The sequence below is a fragment of the Triturus cristatus genome, chromosome 8 (genome assembly GCF_964204655.1).
Source record: "Triturus cristatus chromosome 8, aTriCri1.1, whole genome shotgun sequence".
In the NCBI taxonomy this organism is placed as follows: Eukaryota; Metazoa; Chordata; class Amphibia; order Caudata; family Salamandridae; genus Triturus; species Triturus cristatus.
The window spans coordinates 184,181,442-184,199,626 of NC_140591.1; the positions used below are offsets into that span (position 1 = coordinate 184,181,442).

Consider the following 18,185-nt stretch of genomic DNA (forward strand, 5'->3'; position numbering starts at 1 on the left):
AGCCAGGAACTTGCGCTGTCCCTCCTCCAACCAAACCATGGCTATCTCCTGTAAGTAGTCCATCAGGGCCTGTCCCACTGGAGGGCCGTGTGTTGTGTATAAGCGAGTATAGTATGAGAGAAAAGCTGCAGTGATGTCTGTCCGCTCCGTCATCGTGACATCGGTTTCAGTGTCTAGGTGTGTGATGAATGCAGATTGATATTGGGGTCTGAGGAGGCGGGCGAGTGTCCGGCCGAGCCTCTCACCCTCCCCGTACACCAGGGCCATTGCATACTTGCCAAAATATTTAACTTCTCGGGCGGCTGAGTCAAAGAATTCAGTCAATAGTGTTGCTCAATCGCGCAGCGATTCTGGCGAGGAGGTGGTATGTGCGGATGTGTCCATGTCCTTTAGTTTCTGCTCTATTGTCTCCAGGTCCCCCCGTATAGATCGAAGCACACCAGCATGTTTAGAGATGCAGACGCCGTGGAGAAAGACATTTACAAAGTGGTCATTACACCGCGGTATGTTTACATCGTAGGCATTACAACACAAGTCGTTACGACTTGCGCTGGATGGCGCTCTAAGCAAAGAAATAGTATGATTTACTATTCCAACACCTTTGCTACAGCTACGTAGGCTGGAGTTGGAATAGTAAATCCTACTATTCCCAAGTCCAGCGCCCTCCAGCACAAGTCGTTGTAACGAATTGCGTTGTAATGAACGAGATGTAAAATACTGCGTTGTGAATGTATGAATTCCTTAAAGGCAACCCATACCACCAGCTGCGAAGCCACTGTTCCTTCATTTAGAAAAAATACTCTCTGATGGCTCGCCCAACTCGCTGCGAAATGCCGATTCGAGCAGAGCCGAAGCGGGGAATCTCAATAAAGGTCGTTGTTTTGGAATCATAGGAAAATCTACCGAGAGCAGAACGGAGCATGGTCAGACAGCGTGCGAAGCAGATAGTCAAACGTCTGCACCTCCAAAAGTAGTTGTGGTGTAAGGTACCAGTGATCCATCCGAGACCATGAGTCGTGAGGGGCAGAATAGAATGAGTAGTTACGGACGCCCGGGTGTTTCGTGCGCCGGGGATCCGCCAGCAGAGCGGATTGCAATAAATCCGTAAGTCCCTGTGTAGCATGTGGCTTTGTAATGCGACCTGGGCCAGTAGTGTCAGTTGAGGGGTCTAACGTGAGGTTGAAGTCTCCTCCCATAGGTATAGTATCAGCACCTAGATGGTCAATATAAGCAGTGATTTTAGGGGGAAAAAAACTGAGGTGTCAATATTTGGAGCATATACGTTAATGAAAAGAACGGACTCTCCCACCAGCACTCCCAACACAATGATATATCTACCCTCGTCATAGGTAACAACCTCCAAGACCTTGAAGGGAACGATGAATCAGTATACACACCCGACGTGAATATGAACTATAGCTGTAAAAGAAACGGTGCCCCCCCCCCCGAATGACAACGCAAAACCATGTACTGGGAGCAGTAGGTAATGAGTCTCCTCAAGGAAGGCGACCTGGATAGAGTGTCTGGCTAAATATGCCAGAACCTGGAGAACTTTTTTAGGGTTAGATAACCCTCTCACATTCCAGGACAAGCACTTAAGGTGCAAGCGAAGGCAACACTCGTCATTGGAGTTCATCTAACCACTGCTGAACAGATCATTACAGGTTGTAGATTTGTAAAAGTCACACCCTGTGCTATGCAAGTAAGTTTTGCTCCATACCAACAAAAATCAAAACAATAACCAACATACAAGAAAACCCAACCCCATCCCCGACCCCATCGGATACACAGAAACTAGGCACCCGGTGAATCCCATTCAAATAGCAACAGACAAGAGGGAAGGGGAAGAAGAAAGGGGCGTAGAAAGGGCAGGAGAGCATCCTGAGGGGTAAGGCCATGCCCCAAAGGAGCCTTCTGTTCGTAGAATATGTAATGACAGGATCCTGTCCGCCCAATAAGCACCTGTTTCACAGCAGTAAGTCTGTATTACATGGTAATGTAGTGGGGAAAACCCTAGTCTCTGGATACCGTACAATATCTTTCAGCCGCCTCAATCAAGACGCAGTTATTGCCACTGCTTCTTGTCGGTACTAAAAAGTGTTCCAAGCGTGTTTCAGTTCAAAAGTCAGCCGTCAGCCATCAAGTACCAGGGTCGCGACTGCCATCATGTTTATGCAGTTTAACCACGTTTTGCTGTTTCTTCCAGAATTTTGCAGCTTCGTCAGGAGTGTCGAAAATGTGTGCTTTACCACCAATCTAAATTTGAAGCCGGGCCGGGTACAGCATGGCGTATTTGACATTCGCTTCCTGGAGGGAACGCTTAATGTCCATGTATTTGCAGCACGCCTCCTGCACAATTGGCGTAAAGTCTGGAAAAATGTAAATATTCGACCCTTGGTAATTGAGCGAGCTGCGCTACTTGGACAGTAGAAGTACAACATCCCGGTCATGATAATTAAGAATTTTATCAATAATTATCCTCGGGGTCGTTCCCGGTGCTGGGGGGGGGGGGGTGTTCCTAGTTTCAGCTATACCGGCAATGCGGAGGTTATTTCTCCGTAAGCGAGCTTCTAAATCTTCCGCCTTCATAGCGAGCTGTTTAAGTAGGCCCTTCTTCCTCTCCAATCTTCTCTGAATGGTGTGTTGTGCGTCCTCGAGATCAGAAATCCTCTGTTCAGCACTGCCAATCCGGGTGTCCTGCACCTCCAGTCGACCGTGGATGTCAAGTCGTGTGGTAAGTGTGTCCAGGCGTGCATCGATGGCCTGGAAATCAGCCAGCAACTCGGCCATTATAGCAGTGGCGCCATCCAGTTGGTGTGGCTCTGGTTCATTGGGGCTCTCAGCATCCTCACGCCCAGGGGTCTTCCCAGCCTCAAAATTGAGTTGGCGTTGTTTGGGGTCATTACAACCCATTTTATGTTGCAGAGGTAGGGTACGTGCCCCCAAGCAGGAATTATGGTCAAAATCGGTAGTCCGACGCGTGGGATCAACTCGCCTCAAGCACACCGGTCCCTGGCTCCTCCACTACCCGTCTCACATCAAGCACAGGGTATGTAATTAATGCAGGGAGGGGTGCGTAACGCACAAATGCTGACTGGGAGTACCGCACACAGTGAGTTATCGAGTGGCGTGGGCCGCTACCATTATGCTGGCACAGTGGTTATAGTCATTCATGGCAGTGGGTCCAACAGGAGTACAGTACTATTGCCCATTCAGAGAAGGGAGCCCGCAAATTGGGACTCAGGACCCAGCGATATCCAAATGGCAACCATCACAAAGCAGCCTGGATGTAAGGGGCGGACTAGACCGCAAGGCACCTCCTACTTCCCGTCATGGCCGATATCAGTGAGCTCTCCAGCGCAGGGATCTGGTCAGGGAGGGCACAACAGGATCTTCAATCCTCAAGGCAGGGCCGCCGGCACGTTGAGGTATCTAGATCGGCGGCAAGCTGCAGCCCTGCACGAACTCACCGGACCCCGCCCTCAGGCTCACCCGAGACCCCGGTCGTCTCGGGCCCTCCGAGGCCCACGTCGGGTCCGGGATCAGCCGATCTACGGCATAGCGGGCGTCGTTGGGGATCGCAATCGGTCCAATCAGCCACCGGTGCCCCATCCGCGTCAGCAGCAGCATGGGAGTCAAACTACCGGCATATAGGCGCAGGAAGGTGGGGAAAGAGAGGCGACAGCTCTGGAGCTACGGAGTCAAGCGGCCATCTTGGTCGCCGGCTCGGCCACGCCCCCCCCCCCCCCACCCCCACCCGAGGACTCACTCTTAGTAGTATTAAAATGTCTATGCAGTTGGATGCTTCGAAACAAAGTAAATTTAACAGCTTCAGAACAAAAAGCCAATAGGTCTTGTGTTGCCCTCCAGATTTTTGTCAGTACATGTTTTGTTATGGTTTTTGCAAAATGTTATCCCTGGGGAAGCTACTAGACCTTTATCAATCTTTTTTTTTTTAAACACAACAACAAACATTGGATAAAAGAAGAATATTTTTTGATCTCAAAAAATGCCATCATAGTCCCTGACATTTATGGGAACTACATTGCGAAAATCTGTGATCCTTGTGAATGGGCAGAATGCTATCACTCAGAGTACAGTCAGCCAATGGCTGAAAGGACTAGCACATTGCCACATGCCGTATTCAGGAGTGAGCGGGAAAAAAGCAAATGACAATAACAAAACAATGGTTGAAGACGGCTGGCTGAAAAAAACAAAGGTTAACACTTAGTTAGGAATTGTTATTTATTATTTCTATTCAAACAAAAATTAACCTACACAAACATTAGAAATTCTAACATTATTGTAATACCTTAAATTTATAATTTACACACCACCTCCAAATTACTATAACTCGCAAACCTCCGTTAACAGCATTCTCAACTCACTAGCCACACTGCGTAGAGTGCAGTGGCATACAGGGGAGAGGCACAAAGAAGAGAGGCAGAGTGGAGTTGCGTACACTGCAATAGCGCAGAGCGGCGTAAAGTGGAGTGGCATAGAGTCAAGTGTGTTACAGTGGAATAGCAGAGTAGAGTAGATTGTTGTAGAGTGATGTGCTGTGGAGTGGAGTGGGGTGGAGTGGCAGACAAATTGGAGTGGAGTCGTGTAGAGTGTAGTGGCGTGGAACGGAGTAGTGTGTGGCGTAGTAGTGTGTTTTAAAAAGACGTACTGTGAAAGTGACTGAACTGCGGTAGATAACATTTCGTAGGAATATATATCATGAGATGGAAATGGTCATTTTTCGTATTTGGTCTAAACTGGTTAAGTGGTAATAAAGTTATAAGTGTCAAAACAATTCGTTATATAATGTGCTGCGGTATACCGCTGTAACTTCATGGTATGTGATGGTACGTGCCACTTACAAGGCAGTATATGATTGGCTAAGGGCTGTGTATATAAAAGTAAAATGCAGCCATGCAGATCTCACCACACTGTTCTCTGGGTAGGGCCTGAGCTATAGGTAAGTAGTAGGTTTTTATTGTTGTTCCTTACCTATTTCCACTTTAATAAAGTGATAATAGGTAGGGAAAATGTATCATTTTCTATAAATAAAAAAAAAATTACACACTATGTACAATTACAGCAATAGAAAAATACAATAAACGTTAAAAAAACACACTGTACTGCACTATATTTGTGAAAGAGTATAAAAAAAAGGCTAAGTAGTTTAGTACTTTTTTAGTCAGTACCGTGCTACTGTGTTACATGTTGTGTGTTTTTAAATTTCATAAATCAATTGTGATATGATTCTAATACGTTTTTAGTCTCAGTTTTAAGCATTTGATACAATTGTGGTTTTTTATATCTCTTTAGAGAGTTTTATCTGTATGATACATGTACTGTGCTTTTACGGTTATTTTTTATAGTAACCGAATAAAGCTTTTTAAATTTAATTCATGTTGTGTATTTCTTTAAGAAAATAGGTTTAAAAAAAAAAAAAATGATCCACTGTAGTAAAAATAAACCTAAGTATACTGCTCTGAAAGCCAAGTCAGAGAGAAACTATCTCAAGCATGTGCTTTTAGGAACAAACACCCCCACTCATCCAAAGGTGACATGCTTCATCGTCGGGGTATTCTCCACGCCAGGCACGCACTGCAATGCCTGGCGGGCCCTGCAAGTTTACCAGAGATCTTTTTCAAAATGCCTTATGAGCACAGCTGGATAGAAAGTGATATGTCCAGGACGTGAGAAGACTGGCAAAAGAGTGATGCTAAAATCAGATATGGACCATCTGTGTCAATGTATTTAATGTGATCTCGCTTGTCAATATTGAGATTAAAACAAAAGTAACAGTGGGATGGAAAAATAATGGTCACTAACTTTGTTTGCAATGGAGTGTTGGTCACCTACAGACCTGTTAATGTGCTAGGGTCTACATTCAAGGTCAACATGTTTCATGCCTTATATAGTCGAGGAGCCATCTGTTGGCATTTATTAAGGACCAAAAGTAAAATAAATGTGACCTAATCTTCTCCACATGTCACCTTCGGTTTAGTGAGGGCAATTGTTCCTAAAAGCACATGCTTGCAAGAGTTCCTGCCGACCGCTTGAGCTAGTTTCTCTCTGACTTCCACGTGTTAGCTTGCATCCAACCACTTGGGCTCTTGCGACCATGGGCGTCCACCTTTGAAAATGTTTTGTTGGACTTTAGAAAAAAAAAATTCAAAGATGGCATTTCATGCTTAGGCACCCATCAACACCTACGGGTGGCAATTTTGAATGTTTCTGTAAAGTACAACAAAAACCATTCACAGATGTCCAGCAATGCACATGCATACATTAGACTACACAAGTGGTCACCTCTGAAGGTTCTCTTTTACTTGACAAAAATAATATTCAAAGATGGCTTGATGTAGTTGGGCAACCATCTCTGAATATTTCCATCTAAAGTACAACAAACTCACAGGCACATGAATGCGCTCACACAGGCAGTCTTCTAATAATGGTTCTATTAAAGTAGAACAAAAACATTCATAAATTACAGTCTGTGCTTAGGCACACAAGGGCATTTCCATCTTACAAATTTTCTTTTATACTTTAGCCAAAAATAATTTAATGAAACAAGCATTGGCAAAGTTAATAGAGCAGCAGCCAAATCGAGACTTATCTGCTTTGCCAATACTTGTTAATAATGTACTTGAAGACACACTTACATCTGTTATTTTATGCGCCATGGACATAATGCCTCGGACAAAACAAGGAATGTCCTGAAAGAAAAGAGAAACAAAAGCCTTGACTAGAGATTTGGAAGAGAACATTAAAGCAGCTTAAACGTGCAAGACTTTAGCTGCTAAACATCTTTATGTTAACCTGTCTACAAAGCCATCCGACTGCACACTTTAAACCCAAGAGTAAAAGAAAAGCCGCCCAAATGCCATAACAAAGAACCTTTAATGAACAAGTTACTTACTTTTGGTAATACGGTTTATGGTAGATACTCAAACAGCAGATTCTTCACCTTTTGAATATTAACCAGACGACCGACTGGATCAGGAAACTTTTTAAGCAGTAACTAACTTCTGCTGTCTTCTGCTGCGCCCCGGGCTCTCTATGGGACATATTGAGGCGGTGGAACACGGTGCCCTTAGTGTCGTCCAGAGTGTGAGAAAGACGGCCGCACGTGCACTCTTCACATCTTTGTGCTACGTGTGCAATAAAACAGGCCAATGCAAAAGAACACAATGTTTGTTTCTTGTTTTTATTGCTTTAGGAGCAGAAGTGAGAGGCGCTTTGCAGAATGAGATCCGTTTTGCAGGGCTAGCTGCCTTATGTGTGTGGGAAGGTGAAACCTCCCGGGAAACTCGCTGCCTAATTGGCAGTGCGGGGAGAGCTGTGCTCTGGACTGCAACAGCGTTGAAGGAATGGCATCTGCGGCAGTGCAGTCGCTTAACCACCTTGTAAATAAACCAACAGCTCAGCGGGCCAGGCCGAGGCGGCCAAAAGAAACCAGGGGAGTGTCTGCGGTCACTCCGGATCTTCTGCAATGCGAGCCGCCTTGTGCTCCTGGGCAGGGCGAGCATCAAACCAGGACATGGGACAGCTAGCTTGTTTACCAGGTGCACGGCAGCGCCTTAAGTGGCCCTCGGCAGGCAGAAGGCACACCCCGCTCTGCGCCAATGAAGAGGGACTGGATTGGTAAACAACACGATCTTCTATCACCCGCTGCCCCGCCCACAGTTGTATGTCTGGCTGGAAAGAGCATTACCACTCGCAGCGAAATCACGGCGTGTTGTGCTTAAATAGTAACCTGACCCACGTGGAATGCAACTGCCACCCTGCGCGCCGCTGCTTGCTTCCGAGAGCATAACGCAGTGGGAGTAAACTATACAAAAGAGGTGGGACATGCACCCATTTGCGTGCTTTCATTATTGAAAGACACACGCAAAAGCCAATCCTATGTGTGGGAGGAGTTAGACCTACACGGAGTAATCACAAGAAGCCTCGCAGAGCAGCACACGCGCGCTGCTAGGCTCGACCTAAAAGGAGTTCACATCACCTGTGCAAAAAACTCTCAGAATGTTTCTGCAACATCACCTCCATTTATTGCACCATTGACTCCCAATTGGACCCAGTCGCCCTCACTACCCTACCCTACTCTACTTACCTCTCAGCCAAAGAATGCACATTGACATTGTGGCCTGTCATCACCACAATTAAGACCGCAACTAACATGAAGTCTATCAACTCTGAGACCCCCCTTGGACCTCTGTCCCCACCACACCTTCACCAAGGATTACAGCCCATCAGCGAAGCTCTTGAACAAATCCTCAATGCCTCCATCACCTCATTCTCCTTCCTAGGCACCTGGAAACACACCACAGTCACTCCCCAGCTCAAAAGCCCTCCGCAGACCCAACAACTCACACCAACTACAGACCAATCTTGTGCTACCTTACCTAATCCAAGATTAGAGAAACTAATCAACAGATGCCTTGCGATCGCCTCAGCAGCCACCAACACCATGACAGAATGCAGTCCAGCTTCAGACCCAACCACAGCACGGAAACAGCACTTATCAACACCACAGATGACATCCTCATTATCCTCCACAAGGGAAACAAGCATTTGCAATGCAATAGGTCTCGCATTAGTGAAAGTTTGAGCTATTGGCACTGCAAATGAGGTTTGCTTTTTTCCCCAAAAAATATCCCAGCAGTAGCATTAATAATAAACGAAAATCCATTAAGAACGGAAAAGGCTCAGTACAAAAGGCTGTTACTAGGTGTCCCTGTGGAGTTGTAAAGGGACCTCTATTAGCCACATAATGTACTGCACCCTTAATGCAATTATAAACAGAAAAGATGCAGCTGGGCATACATTTTCATTTTTGCGTTTCATGTTTGAATTGGGGGCAGGTGGATGCGAAATTAGAGGAAACGGGAGGCACTGCCTCAAGTTTCCCATCAGTTACCACTAAATGTAAGTGGTGCCTGGCTTTGGAACCTGGAGATAAGACAAACAAAATTTGGGAATTCATACTGGAGACAAAGATTGAGAAGCAACATATTAGACAGGCGGGAAGCGCAGACACAGTAGTAGCAAAATACTCGACACTCTCCATGCATCAAGGAACCTAATAAAATCCAGGCATAAAAGCAAGTATCTCTCAAGCTACAGAAGCAGCTTACCTTTTAAATCCTCCTAGATCACCAGCAAAAGTGATGCTGCACGTTAAAGTTTTAAGACTCGTTAGAAGGGACATGTTCAAAGGGATAAAAGCACTTATAATTATTTCCAAGTTTTGCCCTGTTGGGCAAAACATGCTACTCTTTTGGAGCTTACTCCATTTACTCGTCACACATATACGTAAGCCTTCAGGATGGAAATATTCTTTCAATATTAAAGGACAGCGTTTAGGCTTTAAGAGTGTCATGTTCTACACCACAGTACAAATAAATGCCAATACTAGAACAGACACTGATTCAAATCATAAATATTTGCTTTATTAAGGCATTATGTGCCTGTCGCCAGGTACATGTATTGCATTTTCTGAATGGAATATTGCCAACACTTTATTTTGCAGTGCAAGCAGCAAAGTGGTAACTAGAACACAAATAATGGTCAGTAAATAACTAAAGGATTAGTAATCACTTAGGCAACAGAAACTGGGTGTTCTGATAAAGAAGAAAGAACAAGCAGTGTTATGAGGGTGCAGTACTACAGACTGTCCCTAGGTATCCCTTCGGCCCTCTTTTGGCCACATATGGTACTGCACCCTGCAACATGGCTAGGGAAAGAATATGGTGCAGCAGTGAGAGCTGCCAACTGATGAGCTGGGGATCAGTTCTCAATATCCTGTGATATTAGGCTGATTGTTTAATTTCCCCCGAAGGCACTGCACTGCAAATTATGCTTAAAGTAACCAAACAAAAAAAGAGCAAAACAGCAGAGGCCTCAAGTGGTGGTGGGGGTGAGGGCCTGCGAGCAATCTTGTGGGAGGGGTGAGGTGGAGGCACAGAGAGATTAAGGGACATGAAACTACCAAAGCAGTGTTGTGGGAGGGGGAGGCATATGGGGACAGCAAGCAAATGGAGCAGCTGAAGTTTCATTGTTAAAGTAAACAGAACAGTTAACGAGCAAGGAGGCAGGCCAACAATTTCTTTTTTTTTTCTTCTTTTTTTTTTTTTAAAGAGTTCTCTCTAAGCATAAATAACCTGAACAGTAAGAACACGTCAGTGGGGTAGTACTCATGGGAGAATACAACATTTCTAAAGGAGGGGCCGCTAAGTGAATTTACCCAAAAAAAGCTAGCATTTCTAAAGGACAAGAGGAACCAATGAAAAAGATTTGTGGTTTTTCAAGCCCATATCCTAGATACAGCATGTCTTGAAGAGACGGCTCAAGAGCTGCCTAGGTGAGAGCTAAAACGGCAGCCCTCATACACCTGGGCCTCTCAGATGCATTTTTCCCATTCTCGCACCCCATCCTCATCCTAACCTGTCCCCTGCACGAGATCGGTATCCAAAGACTGGCTCTCTGCGAGATGTTCTCCTTCTTGACCAACAGAAGCCAAGTCAGCAGCCTGGCCCAGTATACCTCGAAAGCCTGGAAATTCATCTGGGGAGTTCTTCTAGGTTCATACCACAGCCCAACCATCTTCAAATTATACATGCCCCCCTGGACGATTAGTGCACGTGATAACACCACCTGCTCCTACGCCCACGACAAGCAAGTCATACCCTCCCTCTTAGGCAAGAACCTTCACACCAGGAAAAATTTCACCACCTTTCATCACCAAAGTTGCACACTGGATAAACCAACAAGACTGAAATAGTGATTTGTGGCAATAACACCTCACCATGGGACTCCACCTGGTGCCCAGCCGACTCTGGACCCACACCCACCCCTATCACCTATGCCGGGAACCTCAAGAAAGTGACTGAAAACCAACTGGACATGACCACTCAAATCAAGATCCTCACAACATTCTACTGCTACACCCTGAAGATGCTGAGCAAAATCATTAAATGGCCCCCTAACAATGCCCAGCTGCAGCAAAAGACTCCAAGGGTTAGTTGGCTGACCTCATGTTCGTAGCACAGGGCCACAACAACTGAAGATGCCTGCTGGGGGAGTTGGCAGGACTGGCTCTCTACCAGAGTTGGTCGCTTAAGGCAACTCCAAGTAACTGCATTACAACTTACCCAAGTTATTCTTGAACAAGTTTCAACAAATTTGATACACTGAACTTGCCAATGCTTGTTCACGGGTAAGTCAAAAGCGGTGATTTATTATACCTTGTACATTCTGCATCTCCGGATCACTCATGTGGATCTGCCTAGGGTCTACTTTGATATGCCTGGTGAGATCTCCTGCCTGAGACTGCCAACAGGTTCCCCAGTCGTGCTGGCGAGGATGATGCCAAACAGACAGCTGGTGAAGTATTCTAAGTTCTAATTACTTATTTGTCTGTACATACAGTGTGTTCTAAGCATTTATTCTTGTGTAAATGCAATCCTTACACGCATTTATTTTATATTTGCATTACTGCCATTTGATATATGGGAACTAGCTGCAATAAATATTCCCCTTTACTTGGCAAATGAGTTTTGAGCTCCGTTCACGTTGGATTTTGGTATTTTAAAGTGTTAAGAGCCCTATTTTGAAGAGTGTTCACGTTGTGTCCTGGTGTTTTGAAGTCTTGCCCAGGTGCTCTGGAGAAAAAAAGTAAAACAGGGACAGAGTAGCTGACCATGTTTGGGGGATGAGAAAGCTCCAACGCATGGGGAAGCAGTATGTCCTTGTTGAGCAGGTTCTGCAGACCAGACTTACAGAGGAAAGTGAATAAAAACAAGGTAAACCCAATCACCCACACAAGATGGTTAAGGGCAGGGGGGCGTAAGGCAGAAATTGACCACTTTATCATGCCTGGGGCAATAGAGCAGGCATCCATATTGAGAGGCCATGGAAATGATTTCTAGGGGGATCACTGGGAGCCTGCCTTTGGCGGCGATTATGCAAGCTATCTGTCATTCCTGCAAGGTCTTGAAAGGGAGGTGTTTGCATAGGGGCTTCCCCGCTGTGCCAGGACCAGCGCAGTGTAGCGGATCACATGACTGAAGTGGAGAATCATGTGTCCACAGCAGAAGATGTGCGCTTCCTTAAAATTGACATTATAGAAACTCAGAGAGAAAACAGCTCAATTGGAAAGGTGCACTGAGGGTGCCGAAGGTAGATCCAGGCACATTAATTTGTATCTAGCAGGGGTCCCTGAGGTGGCAGAAAAGAACTAACCAGAATGAGTCTTCCCTTACTGATTTGAATCTTGGGTCCCAAAACAAGAACAGTCATCCTGTTTTGTGATTGAAAGGGCCCATTGGGTCCTCAGTAAGAAACCCTCACCAGGTGCACCCAATCCATCATCCTCAGACTATTCAATTAGCTCTTAACAATGCTATTCTTACGGAAGCACACATATGGGAGACGGTCCGGTTGGATTCTGCCAAAATCATTTTCCCAGACTATACTACGTCCGACAGCAGAGTAAGACATTTGCTGGTGTCAAGGTTAAACTCCGAACTATGGAGAACAAATGTACACTCCTCTTCCCAGCGCAGCTTAAGACTAAGCAACGAGGGCACCTGGAATTGGATGGAGGACAGAACCCCTATGGAACTGCGTCAAAAGGACAGACTTGTTCTGGGGTCAGAATAGCGACGGGTGCCCCCCAGGTCTAGGCATAGAAGACAGAAGAATGAGTCTGCATCTGATCCAGGAAGCCCACCTCCTTGGTAATAACTGTAGCTTCCTCGATCGGTATAAAAATAGTTTGCCTTATCTTCAGTCCTCTTTGCGCTGATTGAGGAGTCGCTGGCAAAATGGATTGAATGTATGACGTTACATTTCATACATTCACAACGCAGTAGTTTACATCGAGTTTGTTACAACGCAAGTCGTTACGACTTGTGCTAGAGGCGCTGGACTTAGGAATAGTATGATTTACTATTCCAACTCCAGTGTGTGAAACAGTAGGGAAGGTGTAAATCATACTATTCATTAATGTAGAGCACCATCCAGCGCAAGTCGTTGTAACAACTTGCGTTGTAATGAACACGTTGTAAAGGTATTTCTCCAATGGATAAGACTATATGTCCAGATTTGAAGTATCAAGTGCCAAGAAGGCATTTAGATCTGGTTTTGCTTCATGTTGATGATGTCAATCCATCAGTCAGTACTTATATAGCACGGCTTATCACCTAGGTGGGTATCCAGGCGATGTACTGCGGGTATCAGTCGAACAACCAGGTCTTGAGTCCCTTCCTGAAGTGAGTCATTCATTTCATAAGGCTTTATTCGAACAAAAAACAAGTTCATAAAAGCACAGCATTAAAAAGACAACAATATAAAACAGCAGTCAAAAAACAGGAAATACATCAGTTTAAAACAGTTAAAAAAGCATACTTTTCCTTGCATTAATTGATTTAAGGAGAAAGGTAGCCGTATAAAAACACACATCAGGGTGATGTAAATTAAAAAGCAAACTCATGCAGTCATGTATTGACCTGACTCCAAATTTGGCAAACAGGGGTTTCAAATATGCAATTCGCAGATATTTATACAGTCGACAAAGCAAAAGAAAATGCACAGTGCTTTGAGAGGAAGTGTTGTCACATAGACAGGGGCCAGCAGGATGTAGGTGCAGAGAAGGGAAGGCAACAAGGTTGTGGACTACTCCCATTCTGAGTCTAGTCAACACAAACCGATGTGCCTTCCAGGTTACTTGTGACAAATACGGCTGGAAACCCACAAATTCATTTAAATCGTAATAAAAACATAAGATGAGAGGACAGAGCTTTTTTGATGCCTTTTGATGGAAAGCTGTTGTAAAAAACACTGCCTAAGATCGATTTTGGACAGCTCAGTAGCCCCATATTGATCCGCAATGATGTTAATGTTAAAGATCTCCCAAAAATTATCCTCAATATACTTTAACCATGGGATCTTTAAGTAATGGTCCAAAGAAAGACAATCAGAAATAATAGCTCTGCACAAAGAGGTCTCTTCTTTTATCCAAATGGAGCGCCATAGCATCAATGGCCTAAGGAGAATCAAATCGGCAAGATGATAAATACCCAATTCGCTGTGCACCAAAGCGTTAGAAACAGAGCTTGGCAGGCACAAAAGTCTCTTCAGGAATACATTCTCTTCAACCTGAAGAGACCCGGCCGGGGCGTAGTCCCAGATGCCAGCTCCGTACAGGGCGATTGATACACAACGAGACTGAAAATTTTTCAGCATGTCGTTGACCCGCCTATCTCCCAGTTTTGTAGCCATTGTAAAAATTCCATGAGCACTCCTTGCCATCTTAGCCCGGACATTTTTATGTTCATTGGCCCAAGCATTTTTATTTGAAAAAGTGACCCCGAAGTACGAAAAGTTATCAACAGCCTGGACCTTTTGTCCCTCTATAAAAAATGAAAACTGTTTCTTTCCGTACCTGCACCCACATTCCATAACATAAGTTTTGGATTTATTTAACACTAACTTTCTGCTTTTAATAAATTGCAGAAAGCCATCTATCAGCTGTTGAAGGCCGTTTGGGGTGCGTGAAATTAAAACCGTGTCGTCCGCGTAAAGTAACACAGGGACATAATCATTGTTAATTTTGGGGGCATCCACTGCCAGAGATTTGAGAAAAGAGTCAATCTCATTAATAAAGAGTGTAAAAAGCAGTGGGGCCAACACACATCCCTGACGAATTCCACGCCCAATCTTGAACATAGTTGTGCATTCCCCTTTAGGTCCGTAACGGTCACATGCTCGTAGTTTAGTATAAAGACGAGCTAAAAACAACACAATGCCCTCGGGGGCCCCCATTTCGATTAGTTTTGCCCAGAGAATACCATGGTCCACCAGGTCGAAGGCACTACTTAAATCCGCAAAGCAGAGGTAAATAGTGCCGGTCTTTGCCAAGGTATATTTACCGATGAGTAGGTCTAAATTTAGACACTGCTCAATCGTGCCACGACCCTTCCTGAACCCAAACTGGCTCTCAGCTAGAATACCATTATCCTCCGCCCATTCTTCCAACCTCACTAAGAGGACTCGACTCATTACTTTTACGGAAGAATCCAACAAGGAAATTGGGCGATAGTTCTTAACGTCCCCACGATTTCCTTTCTTAAAAATTGGGATTAGAATGGATTCTTCCCAGGTGGGGGGCACCTCATTACGGACAGCTCCATTAAAAATATTAGTTAACAGAGGCCCCCATATGTCAGGGACCAATTTATAAACATCAATTGGTACCCCGTCTGGGCCCTGTGCTTTTCCCCCTTTGCTGACCCTTATGCTATCTAAAACCTCTTGGACGGTAATATTCAGTGACGTATGCGGCCACCTGTCCCCTAAATCCCTAGATGCACTATCTGAATCAAAGATTTTAGAAAAATGAGAAACCCACTCTTCCTGCATAACGTTGGAGGTTAATTCCGGGATTTTGTCGTCATTGAGGAATGAGGAATTAACAGTTTTCCAGAACAGGGTACTATCATTCAGTTCAGCAGCCATGGTCAATTTATCCCATGCCTCCTGCTGGAGTTCCGATTTCCTACTTTTAAGGGTTTCTTTATATCTAGCTCTACAACCAAACCCTTGTCTCTTGGTGTTACAGATAGAGCTGATTTCAGTTCCTTTAAGGCCGAAGTGCAGGCTGAATTAAACCATCCCCGCGGTCGATCCTCCTTATACTTGCATGTACTGGTAAGCTTAGAGTCGATGGCCGCATTAATGCTAATAAAATGCTCAATAGAGCCATTGGTGCCTTGATTATCTTCTAAAATCGCAGTAATACCTGCTAGGCAGCTGGTGATGATTGAGTCAGACGTGATATCGGCCTTGTCCCCCTTCCATCTGAGTCTGGTACCATTAGGGCGCACAGCCTCAATGCTATTGACAATATAGCCCGGAATACGGGTCCCATTACTTTCCGATAACATAGCCTCTACTACCAGGCAGTTATGGTCACTGAGTTGGATATCTATTACTTTAGGTGCCGTGGTCCAGGCCTCAAGACTCGAAGAGATACAAATAAAATCGATGACTGAATTTGCTCCCCGGCCTGTAAAGGTAGGGCAGATCTCCTCCTGTTCATTTTTCTCATTAACCATAATATACATATTATGTGAACCAAGGAGACTATTTAAGGCATCTCCATAGTAGTTATGTTGGAAATGAAGGATCTCATCCCCATGACAGTCCACCAACCCGCATACATTAACATCTGAGAGTCCCTTCCTGAAGTGAGTCAACAAGGGTGTTGTACAAAGGTGGAGGGAAAGGGTGTTCCAGGACTTGCTGGCAAGGTGGGAGAAGGAACGTCTTCCAGTGCGGCAGCGGCGGAAGCGGGGTATTTGAGCGAGGGCGAAGTGAGCAGAGCAAGGTTCCTGGGAGCTAGGTGGAAATTCAGGCGGTCCATGATCGTGGAGGACTTTGTTGGCACGGGTCAGGAGCTTAAATTGGCATCTCTTCGGATGGAGAGCCAGTGGAAATCTTTCAGGTGTTGGGTGATGTGGGTTCTCTTGGGCAGGTTGAGGATCAGCCTGGATACTGTGTTTTAGATCATCTGGAGTCTTCTCATAAGTTCGGCAGTGGTGCTCTCGGAGTGCGTTGCCGTAGTCCAGTCGGCTGGTGATGAGGGCCTGCATCACAGTTTTCCTGATGCTGATGGAAAGCCACTAAAAGATTTTGCTGAGGGTGTGGAAGCAGGCTGAGAAGACGGCGTTGAACTGGCATTCCAAGAAGAGTACACGGTCGAGGATGATGCAGAGGTTTTCGGGCATGATGTTTCTGAGTGGGGGTGGGTCAGAGCTCTGATGGCCACCAGGAGTCATTCACAGAGGGAGGTATGTCTGTCGAAGATCAGTACTTCCGTATTGTCCGTGTTGAACTTCAGGCAGGTGTTCTTCCACAATGTCAGTCAGTCTTCGTCGTGGTCAGGTCCGCTGAAAGCGAGAAGACGAGCTGGGTGGTGTCATCCACGTAGAAGACTATGTTGATGTGGTGGGTTCTAACAATGTCTGCGAGGGGTGTCATGTAGATGTTGAAGAGTGTTGGGCTGAGGGATGAGCCTTGTGGGATGCTGCAGATGGTGCGCAAGGGTTAAGAGGTGAACAAGGGTTAAGAGGTGAAAAAGAGGGACATGGATTGTCTGTGTGCACCCCGTGAGAAAGGATGCCATCGATCTGAGCACGTCGTTTGTGATTGCGATCTGTCACTGTCAATCGATGAGAGTGTGTTGGAGACAGTGTCGAAGGCGTAGCGGCCGAGCAGGATCAGGGCGGCCGATTCTCCTCTGTTGAGTAGGGTGCAGGTGTTGCATATTTGCTGATACAGCTGGTTTTCAGCAGCTGTGATAGTACTAAGTTCTCCCTGAAGGACGAGTTTTAGTGCCTCCCACACCGAAGGAAGCCGGGCCCCTTCAAGGTCATTATTATGGAGATAGTCCCCTAGCACAGTACGTATCGCTGACACCGTGGAAGGGTATTGAAGCATGGCATCTCACAGTCGTCAGTGTGAAGTCTGGAGCTGAGCAATGTTCAACCGTAAGGTTAGCACTATCGGGCATGGTCCGAAAGAGATCGGGATTATACGCTCACCTCTGACACAGGCTGACTAAGGCCAGCAGCTGAAAAGGCTCCCATTGGCTAGAGTGATCCAGCTCGGGGGCCATCACCAGGTTAAGGTCTCCTCCAATCAAAATGGCAGTATCAGGGGGAAGCAAGGACTATCGCTAGCGAGTTGAGGATAAGGGGTTCCTGCCGCTTGTTTGGTGCGTATAGGTTAGCCAAGGTGAGGTGAAAGGGTGTAGTCTAACCACAAGCACCCTCCCTTTTACTTCCGTAATCATGGATATTAGCTTGCCATGGAACTTCTGGACAAGGAGAATAAATAACCCATTCTTCTTCACAAGGCCAGAGGACCAATACTGCTGGTGGAATCAGCACAATTGCATACGGGGGGGATATCATTGGCAAGCAGGCGTGTCTCCTGTAGCAGGTATATTTCTCCACCAGACTGCTCCAGGAGAGACAGCACCGCTGCATGCTTCAATGGGCTATTTAAACCCCAAACAATAAGGCTGACGATGTGCAGATCATGGGTCATGAGATGGGGACCTGTGGAGCATAAGTGCACCTATCACCCTGGGTCCTATAGGCAGGGCGACGGGCACAAGGCAC

At 45.7% G+C, this 18,185-nt stretch overlaps 1 protein-coding gene across 3 annotated transcripts in view; it reads right to left on the minus strand.

The window, feature by feature from the left end:
- The window catches only part of LOC146801785 (E3 ubiquitin-protein ligase TTC3-like), a 1,762,960-nt gene that overhangs the window by 1,588,046 nt on the left and 156,729 nt on the right, over nt 1-18,185 (minus strand). For all 3 annotated transcript variants that reach the window (XM_085621278.1, XM_085621277.1, XM_085621276.1), the window contains exon 6: nt 6,660-6,713. In XM_085621278.1, coding sequence (XP_085477404.1) covers nt 6,660-6,713 — 54 coding nt within the window. The remainder of the gene's footprint in view (nt 1-6,659; nt 6,714-18,185) is intronic.